Source organism: Pseudochaenichthys georgianus, chromosome 18, assembly GCF_902827115.2.
Source record: "Pseudochaenichthys georgianus chromosome 18, fPseGeo1.2, whole genome shotgun sequence".
In the NCBI taxonomy this organism is placed as follows: Eukaryota; Metazoa; Chordata; class Actinopteri; order Perciformes; family Channichthyidae; genus Pseudochaenichthys; species Pseudochaenichthys georgianus.
In genome coordinates, this window is record NC_047520.1 from 11,562,513 (window position 1) to 11,578,295 (window position 15,783).

Below are 15,783 nucleotides of genomic sequence, written 5' to 3' on the forward strand. Positions count from 1 at the left end.
GACACTGGCGCTGTCCGAAGAGAGGGAGGAAAAAGAGAGGCTCCGTGTATTTTATCATTATATTATATAGAGTCGTTATTCATTTGTTTTAAAGCTCAATAAATAACAAAGAAGACCTTTGACCGGCACTTTTATAATTTTGTCCGGAAGATTTAAACTTTAATACACGCTGACTGGCGAAAAACTCTGCCCGGTTCCCTCGGCCCCCACCGCGGAGAATAAACAGAAGGGCAACCATGACAACCATGCTTCTTCGCTGCTTTTGTGGAGGAAGTTACAGCGCCACGTAGAGGCTCCTGCATATGTACTGCAGCTTCTCCAGCGGTTGGAGCTAAACGGAGCGGTCTCGTGTGGGCAGACACTATCCGGTAAATATTGCATGTGGACGGAAGCCGTTTGCGATTGCGTTTGAGTTAATCCTATGCGTTTAGCCGTTTTCGTCCTCGTGGGGCCGCAGCCTAAATAGCAATGAATAGGATTTCAATGTTAACTGTTGGACAATGAATTGAGTGGCTCTGATCACATCTCCTTCACTTGAAAGGCCTTCAATGTGGCTCCAGAGAGGTTGAATCTGAAGGCTATTCACACTGATATGGCTCCGTGTAGGAGGCAACAAGAACAAGAAGGAAAAGGAGAGGAGACGTGTATTACTCTTACATAATGGAGTAGACCCCGGTATTATGGTAATGCCATTTCCTCTCTACACAATACAATGGAAGGACACAAACACCTTCAGGATGTTATAATAATGTATATTGTCAGAGGGTGAAAGGATTGTGCTTCATGTCTACCCTGACAAAGGGAGGCAGATTCAAGGAGTGTACACGTGAATGCACTACTGACGCTGCCGTGCTAATGGCAGGTAATGCCAGAAACACAGCCGATCGTACAACAACACCTTCAAGGCGGAACAAAAGCCACATGACAGAAGGCAGAGGAATGCATACTGTTGTTTAAAACTATAACATGAGCTGTGCCAGGGTTATAAGAGGTTAAAGTAGGGGTGGGCGATATTGAAAAATATATTATCACGATATTTTTCAAGCAGTATCACGGTAGACGATATATATCACGATATGTTTTCATGTCAGTTATTATGGTTATTTTTCAAGTTACTTAAGAGTACAAGCACCTACAAGGTAACAGAAACTAAAACAAAAAGGAGTAACAGACCAAAATAGCATTTCAAGCTGGTTTTATTTCTGAAATGAATCCCTGAATGAACAATTCAACATTTTGACATGGCTTCAAGTTTCTCAGTATAAAAATGAACTTTCTGAGGTAGCACTAGCAGTGAACATCAATAAACATGAAAAGGAGGGTAAAACAGAACTAAGTAAAACATAAAACATCAATGAGGAAAAGTCAGTGCCAAACAATTAAAATGTAAACTTTAGACTTGAAGTGCAATAAAAGACTTTAGCATAACTGAAGGGAAAAGTTTATTTTGTTTTATAGTTTTTTTTCCCCATTTTTTTTTTTTTTTTTATCACGATAGATACGATATCTCTGAAAAAGCATATCGTGGAGACCTAATATCGTCACGACGATATATATCGTCATATCGCCCACCCCTAGGTTAAAGTCATGTTTTTTTAAGATAACGTATTCACATTTTTTTGCAAATACGCAACATGCTACAGTGTGGTTGAGAAATACACTGAATCCATTGGTAGCTCAATGGAGGCTCTTACTATTGATCATCTCACAAAGAGAGGTCACATGGGCAAATCCCCACGTAAACAGTTTGGCAGCAGGGCCTATGTAGTTTGACATTAAAGGGCGTATTTGGTAATGCTCACCCTGAACCCTTTTTTTCTCATGTTTTATTTGCTGATAAATGCTTAATGGGGATGAACATTTTAGAAATGGGTCCAGTATTGAGCGAGTGCACTGCAGACGGCAGCTTCTACCCGGGCGGTAATCGCTTGGGGGAAAACACACCATGTTATTGTGCATTCACTAAGAATGCTTGTTTCACCACTGAGAGGATATAGATTGTTATTATATCTGGGACCTATGGTTGATTTGCGGAAAGACAATTGCCATCAATTTGGATATTCAATCAAAGACAATTCAAGTCGTGTTTTTTTTGCGTAAAAACACGACCATTTCTATATAATTTGAACTGCATATGTTGGGGTTTTGGACTGATAGGAAACATGACGGATGGAAATGTTTCAATATGTTCTGATGTGTTGACTACTCATCAATTAATGGACACAACTATGTGGAGCTTAATCAATACTAAAATATATGTTAGTTGTATAACTAAACGTCGTCTGACAGTATGGACTCTCCAGAGATATTAAACTCTTTCTCAGTAACTGTGGATGGATATGGTTTGTCTGTTGTTGTGTTGTATGACTTACTGTATCGCCAGAAGACATCATAGTGAGAGAGAAGAGTGTGGGTTGTGTTAGAGTGTGTTGTCCAGAAAGTGCAGCCTCTCTTTATTTTAAAGATGTAATCGTATACGTCTAGAGGTCAGATATGCCTCGAGTGTCAACAAGTACCTTTAAAGATAACTGGAGGGTAAGGAGGAAAATAAAAATGTCCTGAAATAACAACTTTAAACAGCTCTGTGCTTTAAGAATACATTGGAGACAGGACACTTGCTATGCGACACTTGGTTATATGTTTACAGTACAATGTACACCAAGGTCACAGCTACTTGACTGACATTGTTTGATGGCAATATACTCTGCAGATACTAAACACATTGAATATAGGTATCACTGTATTTATTATAGAAAATGTGCATTAAATAAACCGCTTCATCTCAGTGCTTTGTTCTCCCTTAGAAATGTACTTGTTTTGCAGAGGTACATTTCACCAAATAGTGACAATACTTTAACTGTCATGTTGGTATTCACAGAGGAAGGATAAGTCACCAGTTTAGCATGGTTTGTCGAACGCTCAGTTTAACCAAGAAGAAATAAATGCTTTGGGGTGAACAAGAGCAGAGCTTGTTAAGTACCTGTTTATCTCCTCCCTTCTCCCCTTGCCAGACCACTCCTCCATTGTGTTTCAATGTGTTCTGCTTTAGTTGGAAAATGGAGCATATTCAGTGCCATCTCTTTTACAATGCCATGCCAGTATGCCTCATTAGAAAGCATCTTCAAACGGAAGGGACAGACAGTGCCTGGAAACAGCCGCCACGTTATTCCTCCTTCTTACATTTCATCAACCTGGAAAAAAAATGATTCACTTGATTTATGCGACTATTGTTGTTATTCTTCATCAGCGCTTTTAATAATGACAATAACATATTTGACATTGTCGTGTTCTTTGCATAGGAAAGCAGGGTATTCCCCTCAGGCAGTGGCTGCTGGTGTTTACTTCCTAATCCACATGACCAATGCTGTTTACTTCAAATGTAGCTTTACAAGAACAAGGGAAGATGCCAACTAAAAAACACTACACAGCTACTAAACATGTATTATTCTGTTTTGTTTGCTTCACTGAATAATGTATTATAATGGTGGTGTATGAGAGATCAATCACTGATTTCCCACATTCATATTTGTCCCTAAAACTAGAAAAACGACATTACAGAGAATACCAGGTGTATGACATTATAAGATCTGTACAGTGAAGTATTGTTGCCGTGTTAATAATGCAACAGTGACTAATAGTGTGGACACCAAGACGCTTACTTTTATTCTATAGTAGAGCCATCAATTGATGATTGAGCAGTGTTTCTCAAACTTTTTCATACCAAGGACCACTTAAACAATAAAAAAACACTCGCGGACCACCTAACTCTACAAATATAAAAAAACACATCGTTTTTCTAGAACAGATTACAAATCGCCTGAAAATGGCACAAACAAGTGGCAACATGTGTGATGAAGGTGTTGCGCTGGGCTATTTCATGCAATTAAAAGTGAAACTTAAGCTCGCTCCATTGCGGAGATATTCCCACGAGGGTGCGGAAAACTTAAATATATTTATTTATTTCAAATATGAAATGTTACCAATATACTCACGGACCACTAGGGGGCGCTCACGGACCACCATTGGTCCGCGGACCACACTTTGATAAGCACTGTGCTAGAGGATGTTAGAAGGACACTCAATGGCTTTAGTCAGAGGACATCGACTAATTAATGAACATGAGATGCCCTTGGTTTAAGATGCTATGTGCAGCACTAATGAATTAATGATCAATATATCATTGTTAAATTAATTGTGATACCTCGGCATGATGAGCATAAATAAATAGAGACACCGACACTCGCTTCCCCCCAAGTAGTGGTACTAGTGCGAGTGTTACATAAAAGGAAGACAATAGAGACTTTTTCCTGCTTGTCACCAAAAGGATGCTGCTAAGTGTGCCTGCTTTATTCTCTACATCATGCTGCTTGTCTTCTGGATAATAGTCTTGTTTTATGTTCTGGTAATTATACTCTACCCTTGACACAAATAAGCTAATAATTACTGTTGTGAAAATGCTAAAAGAAACACCTGGCAAGCGATAAAACAATATTGATATTGATAAGAGTTGAAACACTTCACACCATACATGTACACTAGTCAAACCATGTCAGGTGTATGTGACAACATATCAGAACGTACTCAACATGAAGCTGTTTGACACCGCCCTGCAGAGGTTGGAGGGATGGGTTTGAAAAGTGGGGCCATTATTGCTTTGGAACTTATTCAGTGATCATTTACTACATTTCTATTGGAGCAAAGTGGCGCCTGGGGAGGGGGGTTGCTCCTAACCGGTAACAATGTATACCGCACAGGATCCCTATTGTGAACATTCTAGTCACGAGCGCTTCAAAAAGAAACATTTGATGACAGATAGTGTTCATTGCACGGTTGCTTCCTCTTGTGATGCTTGCCATGTATCAAGGCCAGTATCTCTATCTTGAACAGGCACAGTATCATGCTGAATATGACTAGATATGGACACCATAGATGATTCAATGAAAAGCAAGAGTTAAGGACACATGTGATGACTTAGCAGGTGCCTATTCGTTTTAGTTTGTTTGATATAGTCTTTATAATGTGTCTGTCAATAAGCTCCACCTGGTCTACCCTGTAAGCAACACGAACATATTGACCCGAGCAAGCAGTCCTAGTTCGGTAACGATGTACTATGCTGGTGAAACATATGTATATGGAAGAAGGAACACTCTCAGCCTCCAATTCATTTGAAGCGTAACACCGTTTGAGTAAGCTTGAACTCAGGCTGTAGTCACATCTGCTGAGTCTCACTTTCCATATCCAAATTATGTTTAAGTAAAACATGTTTGCACTCCCTGTAGGGCACTAAATAGTGTTGTGAAACTCATCTTTGTGTGATTCATATTATGTTTCCGCAAAATCTGTATTATCATATTTGCTGTGATATTTGATAAAGTTCCTGTTGACTTGTTTTATATATGAGAACTGTGTTCTGCAGTTTATCAACATGATCTCAAAACTGTGTCCGTCTTCAAACATACGCTAACTCCACTCAGTGCTATCCTCCAGGACTAAGTGTTGTTCCCTCGCCGTACTTTAACTGACAAAGATGGATGGCTGCCTTGAAGGTTTTGTTTGCGTGTTTTTGGATAGTTCTACAAGGGAATGGTCGCAGCACCACGGAGCAATGTTTGAATGCCCAATTAGACGAGGGAATGTACGATAAGAGACACGTCTTCCCCACCGAAGTCCTCTGAAGCAAGATGTACAACTATTACTTTTCCCACTGGCACCGATCTGCCTCAGCCTCCACACCCTTAAGAGCAGAGTTGCTGAGATAAAGAAAAAGACCCCTTGAAGAGTATGTCACCGATGTCTCTCAGATCAATAACACAGATGGAGGGCCATGTATTCTGTGTGTCTTGGGCACTGAAACGGCTGCCTTCTGGTTCATTTGTGAGACAAATTATTCAATGGGGTGTCTGTACTATATAATATGCAAATGAAGCCATTGTCGCCGCATGGTTCTGCGGCGGACAGCTGAGGGATCTCGTTGGCACACGCTTGGTTGGTGTTTTATATAACGAGGTAAAATGGTCTATTAATCACACATGCTGTGAAGGAATGCTAAGACAAAAACACTGTCTGGCCTAATAACGGGAAAACAGATTATCTTTACATTTTGTAAACTTTAATGAACAATTATGCATCTTCTGTGTGGGGTGTTTTTGTGAAGCAGCTTGATTTGAAAAGACGCAGTTCATCATGTTTTTATATAGAAGAAAATGTTTAAAGACAAGTATGATGTGGGGTAATGGTCCTGGATAAGATGGAAACCTAAAACAACACGGTCACACACCTACAGGACAGAAGCACGCTCTGTTTAAAACATCATTGACAGGCTCATAGTTGATTGACAGCTGCCCTGTCCACAGTTGACACAGAAGCAATCAGTCCACAAAGAAACCTCCTTAGTAAAGCCATTAATTGCTACATTTCAAGTAGGACATGACCAGAGCAGATATATGATGAACAGTGCATGGGTGCACTTGTTTTATCTATACATCACCAATGATTAATGAAGACATATTACGCTGCAGCTTGCTATATTTAAACGTGTTGAAAGCAAGCATTCATTATATCTAGTAATTACTGACACTTCTATTGACTTTGCAGTCTTGTTAAGTTAGCTCACATGTGGGGGCTGTATATCTTCCTCCAGAGCTTAAGCAGCAATAGCATAATTGGCCTTGTGTATGACGCACTTTATTTGCATTTCACCACGCCATGGAGTGAGACCAGGCTGCTAATTACATGTCTCACTGCAGCTGTATCTAATTGTACCCTCTTCGATCGCCATGTCTCCGGTTTAAGCTGGTTCTGTAGCCTTGTCTGCAACCCAACGTAAGGACACTGGCATAGTGCACAGTGTGCGAAAAAGTACATGTCCCACCGTCCGGGACGTGTTGTTTACAATATCGGACAAGTAGATCTTTCAATTGACTTGTCCGGCGGACAAGTGACGTTTTTCGCCTGATTTATTGACAAATTATTGATACATTCAGTTTACAAAAGGCAGAACTCATTCGCAAACTGTACGTGTCCGCCATTGTTAGTTTAGAAGTGTTACTTTCGGTTCTGCTTGTCGATTCATAAGGAAATACATCTCACCGCTTTCTGTACAGTTAGACGGGGGCGGGGCGGGAAGTGTAGCACAGTGGCCGGGTTGGGAAGCAAAACTCGGTTCCGAGTAGGAACAAATAACAATTGTCCGGTACCGGGATTAATAAGAGTTGTGAGGACAGGAGGCGAGGCCGAGCTGTGAGGACAGGAGGCGAGGCCGAGCCCCGCGGACTGTAGCTCTCTCCATGCTCCGTATCAGCTGTCGCTGCACGGTGCAGCTCAGCGTCTCTCTCTCTCTCTCTCTCTTTCTACACACAGCGGATCCGCTGCCCGTTTAACAGCCTCATCTTTGTCAAACTTTCTTATGTTCTTTCTCTAACACGTAATGAAGGTTATTAAGCGTTTTAGCTCCTGTGTTGTTAATATTGACCGCCATTTCCTTTATGAAGTGACGCAGCCTCCCCGTCTGTCCTCGCGCTGTCCTCACATCCCCGGACCCCCAGACTCGGAGGAGCACAGGGATGTCAGTATTGTTTATGAAGCAGGGTAAAGAAAGTACATTATTGAAATGAAAATACTATTCATTTACTTTTACAAACAGTGAGCAGCTGGGCAGCTGCAGCATGTGTATTGCAGGACATGTGTGGTTGGACTCTGTCTCACAGGCAGGTTGCAGTGTAACATCAGAGGAGACTGGGCCAATTGTACATTCTCAAACTGCAGCACTTGTATTCAATAACCGTAAGAAATTAAACAGTATGAAGTGATTTGTAAATAGGAATACAGATTTGACTTAATGTTTTCATAAATATATTTTTCTCCCAGTTTGTCATGAGACTTATTTTTACCCTCTCAAAGAACCGGAATCGAGAACCGAAAATAACCGGAATCGTTAAAATCCAAACGATACCCAACCCTATGTGTGATGCAGTAAAATCTTACCGCTCACTTACGTTAGCGGTGTCGTAAAAAACGTGGGAAAATGTAAAATACGATGACGAAGAAGAAGATTTCAGTGAAAAATGTAGTACTTTCTAAAAACTTTTTCTCACACTGAACCCCCCGTTATGATTATCCGTTTTAATTGCACTATGCATACCCCCAAAGGACAACACTGTAAAAAGTCTGTCAATAAATCATGTCTTCCCAAAAAAGCTCCTGGCCTCTTGGGATCCTTTGACTCTTCCAATCCGTCGGTGGCCCTCGGGGGATGGTCCTGACTTCTGATGTGTCTTACACAACCAGCAGCCTCAAGAGCACTCCAGACTCTGGGACAAGACAGCATCAAAGTGAATCATCCGGAGCTTATCTTAATATTGCTACAGACACACACTTGTATGTCTTTCTTTTTGACTTTCTACTTTTTGTTCCATTACCATCACTCTTCGGCACTGCAGGCAACCACTCTCAAGCATCCAAATAACACACCTGAAAACATGAGGTCTGACGATTACAATTACCTGTGCATCCAGCAGACTGGAGACACCTATTTGCATGTAAGTGCTCTGTTACCACGGCTATTACATGAAGATGATTCAAGAAGTCAAACAGTAGGTGCTTCCATCAAAGACAGTCATCACTTTATGGCTAAACGTGAAGAGTACGAATTGGGCTATTGGTCTTTTCAGAAAATGCAGTTATAATGTGTGTGATGATGACTGTTTCTGTCAAGGACGAAACTTTTTTTGAAACACTCCAAGTAAACATTTCTAAAAGACTCATAACTAGAAGGTGTTCTCTTACCTTTGAGGTCCAGGTTGCGGGCTCCATTGGAGTGCTGTGTAACGGTGCGTGCGTCGATCTTGAGGGTATGTACATTGCTGGCGTCCCGGGACACCACCACGTTGTGCCATTGGTTGTCATTGAGGGTCTTGTCTGAGTTGCCCTTCATCAGCGACGGCCCATTGCCCAGATCAAAGACGTAGTGGACAAATCTGTGTCGAAACACATCGGAGTGTGAGAGGGTGTTTGTGCCACTGCACATCTGATGCAAAAGCTGCTCTTGAAGAGAACGGAATGAACATCATTTGTGAAAAATGGGGACAATCAACGTAATAGTTAGAATTAGAACTGCATGTTCTCATCACAACATGTTTTCTTTCAATGACAGACCCTGATGACTGGTCAAAGTCAACAACACTCCATTTTCATTAGCATAATGAAGTGAAGTGCTCTCCTACTTTGTCTCTAATATTCTCGAAGAGCATGTTACCAGTTTAAATGGTTGCTCATGAGGCTTAGGGGGTTTATGATTATTTACTGATTTGACATCTGAAAAATTAACATGGTTTGTCAAAAAGCTGCCGTATGCCCAAAGGCAGAAGAGGACGCACAATTCCTCCCTTCCACACACATATGGCTGTCTTTGTATTTGTGCTATTGTGACGGTTTCATTTAAGGTATGGGTTTTTTCAGCCTTGCTTCCAATTCCTTTATGTAGCCTCTTGTCTTTGTTCTACAGAGGCAGCTCAGGCTTTTGTGTTTTAACCGTGCACAGGAGGAAGAGAGATACACAAACAAAAGCCTCTTTTTGATACTATAATTATGAACAGCTTTGAATTTTAACCAGTTTATTTGGGGTGTGCTAGCTTACTGTATAGCACATTTACAAAAGGTGTTGGCAGTCAGAATGATCAATTGTGCGCACAGTTATTCATTAACACTCACTTAAAGGTGGGGTAGGTAATTTTGAAGAAACCGGCTCGAGTGCGCTAGAATTTGAAAATACACAGCCGGAAAGGATCTGCCACTTCCTTACAGAGCCCCTCCTCCAACACACACGAACGCGCACATGACCATCCATACGGTGGCCCTGAAGTGCAAAACACCGCAGCATTTCAGAAAACACTACAGCATTTCACATTGGACGGAAAGGGTATTCCTTTAGGAAGAACACTTCTTGTTTGTGATTGGACAGAGCCAGCCAGAGAAGCACTGCTGTGATTGGTTGTTTTTGCTGCCAGTCAAGAAATGACGCTTCGTGATTGGTCAACGCCCGACAGCGAAATATGTCCCAACCGGTCCCTCCCAACACATCAGCCGTTAGCACACACTCAGAGCTCACAGCTCCTCATATCTGTTCAGAAACTGGACAAAAGTTAAACATGTACAAACCACAGACTGTCTGTGTCATGGCGAATACAGTCGCTGCTTTATTTATGTCTGTATGACGTTGTTGTGAGCGTGGACGGAGCAGCTACAGGTTAGTTTAGCCTGATCGATCCGATTCCATTCAGAAAACACGCATTTTAAAAGCTTTTCGCCTGCCGTCTTGTCTGCAGACTTGTCAAAGTGTTAATTCATGGTTTTTACTAACCGTTATCAGTATGTAGTTACTTCGGCATCACTTTGAAACATGTATTACAATTAAATCACGGTCAAATATGTTCATTTTGTTGTAGTTGGTATCTCCCATTGGATTTACATGGAGATACGCCCCGCCCCCTCTCCAGCGCGTCTTGTTGGAATGACAAGAGCAAACACAGCTGACAGCCGCGGTGAAACTCGAGCGATTAGAGCGATGCGAATATTGGGTGGTCTACCATAGTATTTACGTGGAGATAAGCCCCTTAAAAACCATGAATTAATAAAGCATTAATTCTGTGTTTACTCCTATCATTCAAACAAGACGCTGGAGAGGGGGCGGGCTGTATCTCCATGTAAATCGGAATCGGATCGATCAGGCTAAACTAACCTGTAGCTGCTCCGTCCACACTCACAACAACGTCATACAGACATAAATAAAGCAGCGACTGTATTCGCCATGACATAGACAGTCTGTGGTTTGTACATGTTTAACTTTTGTCCAGTTTCTGAACAGATATGAGGAGCTGTGAGCTCTGAGTGTGTGCTAACAGCTAACGGCTGATGTGTTGGGTCAATCACGAAGCGTCATTTCTTGACTGGCAGCAAAAACAACCAATCACAGCAGTGCTTCTCTGGCTGGCTCTGTCCAATCATAAACACGAATTGTTCTCCCTAAAGGAATTTTTTTTTTTTGATTTTGATTTTGATATACTTTATTAATCCCCGTGGGGAAATTGTTTCTCTGCATTTGACCCATCCTAGTGTTAGGAGCAGTGGGCAGCCATTTTGAACAGCGCCCGGGGAGCAGTGTAGGGAACGGTGCCTTGCTCAGGGACACCTCGGTAGCACTTGGTCTTGCCGGGACTTGAACTGGTGACCTTCCAATTGCCAAGCCAATTGCCAAGCCACCACCGCCCAAATACCCTTTCCGTCCAATGTGAAATGCTGTGGTGTCTTGCACTTCAGGGCCACCACACATCCAGTTATTTTAGCCGGGCCGGCTAACATGATTGGTCGTGTTTTTTACAGCGCTACGGCTTCCATAGATGAACATTTTTCTATGGATTATTTTAAGATTCTTCAGATATTCATTGCCATCAGGATATTAAGAGCATTCCATGGAATATAACAAAAAGTGTATCTCGAGCCGGTTTCTCAAACTTACCTACCCCACCCTTAATGGTTTTTAAAAAGCACGTTAAAGAAAAATTACTTGATATGTATCCACTTTGTTTCTCTGTGATATGTGCATCTTTGAAGGCAACTGATCATAAATCCTTTCACTAAAGTCACTTTCATCCAGCATACTGAGATTCATACCAGCATTAAAAGGACTCACATCTGCATTAACTTTGAAAAATAAAGGGTTTCAGTTTTATATTGTAGAACACAGAGTAAAAATGAGAGATAATTCATAACCATGTTCTTGATTCGTGTGGTGATTCAGTGATGACACAGTAGCATCCTGAGTGCAACTGGGTTAGCTTTAGCAGGGAATGGGCTTAATCACTATTGCTCACAGTGTTTGACGGCTAACACTTGATCTGTCAATCGATGATTGAAAATAAATAACTTAAAACATATCAACTATCATTTTTAAACCCAAACACAAAAGGACATTAGGGTGAAATTATGTATTTTTGTGACAATAGGCAAAGGAGATTTTGGGAAATAAAATAATTAACAGTGAATCATAGCACTTCCTCAATTAACTCAAATCACATGGCGCTCACCCTTTCACCAGCTCTACGACTATGAAGTCACTACCGTCTCCAGAGTTGAAGAGCATCAGGCCGTCGGGCGTGGTGGTTTTAAACTGAAAGAAGAGGTGCATCGAGGCGTAAGCTTGCAAAGTGGCTAACGCTAAGTAGCTGCCTTTCGTTCGAAACGTCACCGGATCTGCAATGATGTGGCGCATGCCAAAGCGGGCGTTCAGTTCACAGTACGAGATGTCGCCATTTTTGCACTGGTCTAAATAGGGCAACCCGTTGAAGGTCAGGCCCTGGAGATGGCCAATGAAGTTTGAGGGCACCACAGATATGAAGCGCCGCTCCGTCATGATGCCCGTCTCAATGTTGTGGAACTCCAGACGTGTGTGGGCACCAGTCATCTTGCCTGAATGGGCGGGATACAGAAAAAACAGCATTAACCCCAAATTAAAATGGCAAAGGATTATAAGTATTCTAAGAAGACACATGTGTACGTTTCAAAGCATGATATGTTACACGAAACATTTATGACTTCTTGGGAAATTGCAAGTCAAACTTAAAATAGTAAGGGAAATACTCAAATGCATTTAACTGTAAAGCAATACTCAGGAACTAGCATTTAAAATACCTGCTATAGTAATTGAGTGGTAAGAACAAATTGCGCACATGTTGGCATATCTTCATTATACTGATTAGATGGTAAATAGATGCTGGTTGCTTGCCAAAGCAGTCTTTGTACAGTATATGGTTTTGTTGTACTGTGTATTTTCACTAAGGTTAAGCTTATATTTTCTAAGCATAACATTGAAGACAATCACATTACTGCTCCACACGCACCAATTGATATTGTGTTTACTGGTAGATTTAGAATAATGAACTTGGCAAGCTGCAGATTAGAATGACTTCCCTGCTGAAGCCTGGTCAGCCCTGCAGGTCCTCCCTGGGCTCTTTTCTTTATTCTTGTCCATGCAGAGCTTGTTTCTGGGCTCAGCTTGCCCACTCTCTTCCTTTATCGAGCGTGCAGCTTTTTTCTCACGTCTTACTTCATCCTCTGACCTGCCATCATTTCGCCTCGGGCCACAATATTGTGATCGCTGTGATTCCACCTTGGTCTTGACCTTTCTCTTGCTATGTTCTTATAAGATGTAGGAACATGTAACTCCATACTTTGTAAACAGCTGCTCACTCACTGTCGGTATACAGTATATCTCCCTTGTTAAATTCAGTTAGGTGCCTGGACTTAATTAATATGCGTAAGTATTTCAGCTCTTGTTTACATCTTTATGGGTTTGCTACTAACCTGTTTACCATTTTCAGCCTTAAAATGAGACATCCAATTATGCAAGACTGTGACCATAACAAGTATTCCTCTCCTATATGTAATGCAGAACTTTTTATTTTATTCTCAGTAATATATGTGTTAAGCTATGTTACCACTCTTCCTAATATCAGTTTAATAATAAAATAACAAACCGTACGCCTCCTCCATGTCTGAATCATTGTCATCCTAATTAGTCACTTCCTGTGGGTGGATGTGTTATTGAGTCTACCCCTAAATGAATCCCTCAGTGTGCTGAACACAACTAACCTTCCACTGTGACATTATCCACAGACAGCTGCAGGTTCATGCCTCTGCGCACCACCTTCACTGTGTGCCACTCATTGTCGTTCAGCTTCTGCCCCGCGAACAGCGTCTCAGGTCCTTTGCCTGTAGTGGGGGGGGGGAAATCAAATCACACACAGGACAGTGGGAGTGCTGCGCATGCCTACGCATACACCCACACACACAGAGTTCACACTCAGTAGGAGACGGTGCTATTGGAGAAAACCTGCATGTTTGCGGAACACATTCACACCATGGATTATCCTGGTATACTGGAAATTAAAGGAATATCCGGCGTGACAGACCGTACAATCGAATGTCTTCTCAAAAGCTAACAGTGGTGCAGCAGGGTGTCATCAATGGCAGCAGGACAAAACACCTCTTAACCAGTACAGGAAGTAGATTCAAACAAGGCAGCCAACGACTACTGTAGACACAGTGTTACAATCGTTATATAAAGTCATGTTTTACGTCTTTACTTTATGGGTGGGACCATATATGTTAACCGCATCGCCCCTGCTCACCTCAATTGCTGTTGTTTAACAATCACTGAAGGAGACAATTTAATGCAACGGCATACTGTATGCAAAAGGACTTTTAGATACATATTAAGATAAGCAGGGACGCCCCTCCCTTCACGCAGACTGATCTAATGAACAAATGCGGCGCAGTTATGCGCTCCGCAGTTAACCCACTGCAAGGCTTCGGAGAACTAACAGTTCACCCCCCGTCAACGCTCGCGACCAGGGTCGGTGTCATGGGGGGTCATTCGCGGGCCATGCCCCCCTAAATGAGTCACTGTGTCCCCCCAACGCAGGGTGGGCAAGCCTTGCCACTTTGCTGTTTTAAAAAAAAAAATCATATCAGTGAAAACGTTTCCACTAAAGGTTTTTTGTGTGAAATACATCAGAAATAAAGAATACAAATATAAAACATAGCCTGAGGTGTGCTCACTGCTGTTCTCTGATTGGTGTGTTGCTTGACCAATGACCCCCGACCTTTGTTTTGTTATCATTACGTGGCTGTGTGTTTAGATGAAAGCCCGGTGGCGATCTGTTCATCTGTTACACTGATTATACAGTAAAGCCATAGAAAATAATATGATATACCAACCCAGTATCACGGCATTTCGTGTTCACCAACACGATTTTTAATCTATTGATTCGTGTTCGTGTATAGGCCTACGTCTGTTTCCGGTTATTTTTATTTTACTGAATTTCAAAATAAAAATAACCGGAAACAGACGTAGGCCTAACCCTTATAGGCCTACGTCTGTTTCCGGGTTATTTTTATTTTGAAATTCAGTTCCTGATGGACACCAAAAAAGCCCGAGATTATGGAATTAAACCAATAAATAAAAGCAAGGATAATTGTGTGTTATTGGTGAGTAAATAACAGTGTGTTATTTTGAAAAGAATAACAAATTAGAAGGAAAAAAAGATTTAAAAATACAGATTTTAGTATCCTGAGGCTCTGAGCCCCATTTCTTTTCCTCACAGATGGCAACAAAAGTCCGAAATTATACGATTTAAAATAAAAGCAATAACTGTGGCTTGATATTGAGTAAGAACATGTTTTTATGAACCACACAGCTTCCGGTCTTCCACGACCCGACCGGAGAAAAAGACGTGCTGCAGCCTGCAGGCACGAAACACATTACCAGTAGAAATACATTGTTTTTAAAATCGTGCTGTGCAACACGAAAAAAAGGGGCAAATCGTGATGGTGAACACGAATCAATAGATTAAAAATCGTGTTGGTGAACACGAAATGCCGTGAGACTGGGTTGGATATACAGTACAGTACAAGTAGCCTACTTCTGGGTCTCTGTGTTTCATTCAAGCTCGGCTCTGTGTGTGTGTGTGTGGCACGAGCGCATTTTGTGAGTGCGCGAGCGGTAACGTGGAATGTTGTTGTTAGCATCTGGTTAGCTAGCTATGCTAACGGATATAAAGAGCTGTTTCTACACCAAGGTGGAGGAGAGTCCTCTCCTGTCAGACTGAGAGGATCGTATAACGTCAGCACAGTGAGGTAAGGACTCTCTCAGTGTTTAGACAGTTCACTTTAGTGTAAGTTATCTCAGTGGGTCTCAAACGGTTTGGTCACCATTTATGTAAACAAGTA

The 15,783-nt window shown here is 41.7% G+C and overlaps 1 protein-coding gene across 1 annotated transcript in view; it reads right to left on the minus strand.

Annotated features, from left to right (window-relative positions):
• The window catches only part of nrxn2b (neurexin 2b), a 769,387-nt gene that overhangs the window by 329,443 nt on the left and 424,161 nt on the right, over positions 1-15,783 (minus strand). The window contains 3 exon segments of the mRNA XM_071206612.1: positions 8,785-8,975; positions 12,081-12,462; positions 13,645-13,764. Of these exon segments, the coding sequence (XP_071062713.1) occupies positions 8,785-8,975; positions 12,081-12,462; positions 13,645-13,764 (693 nt within the window).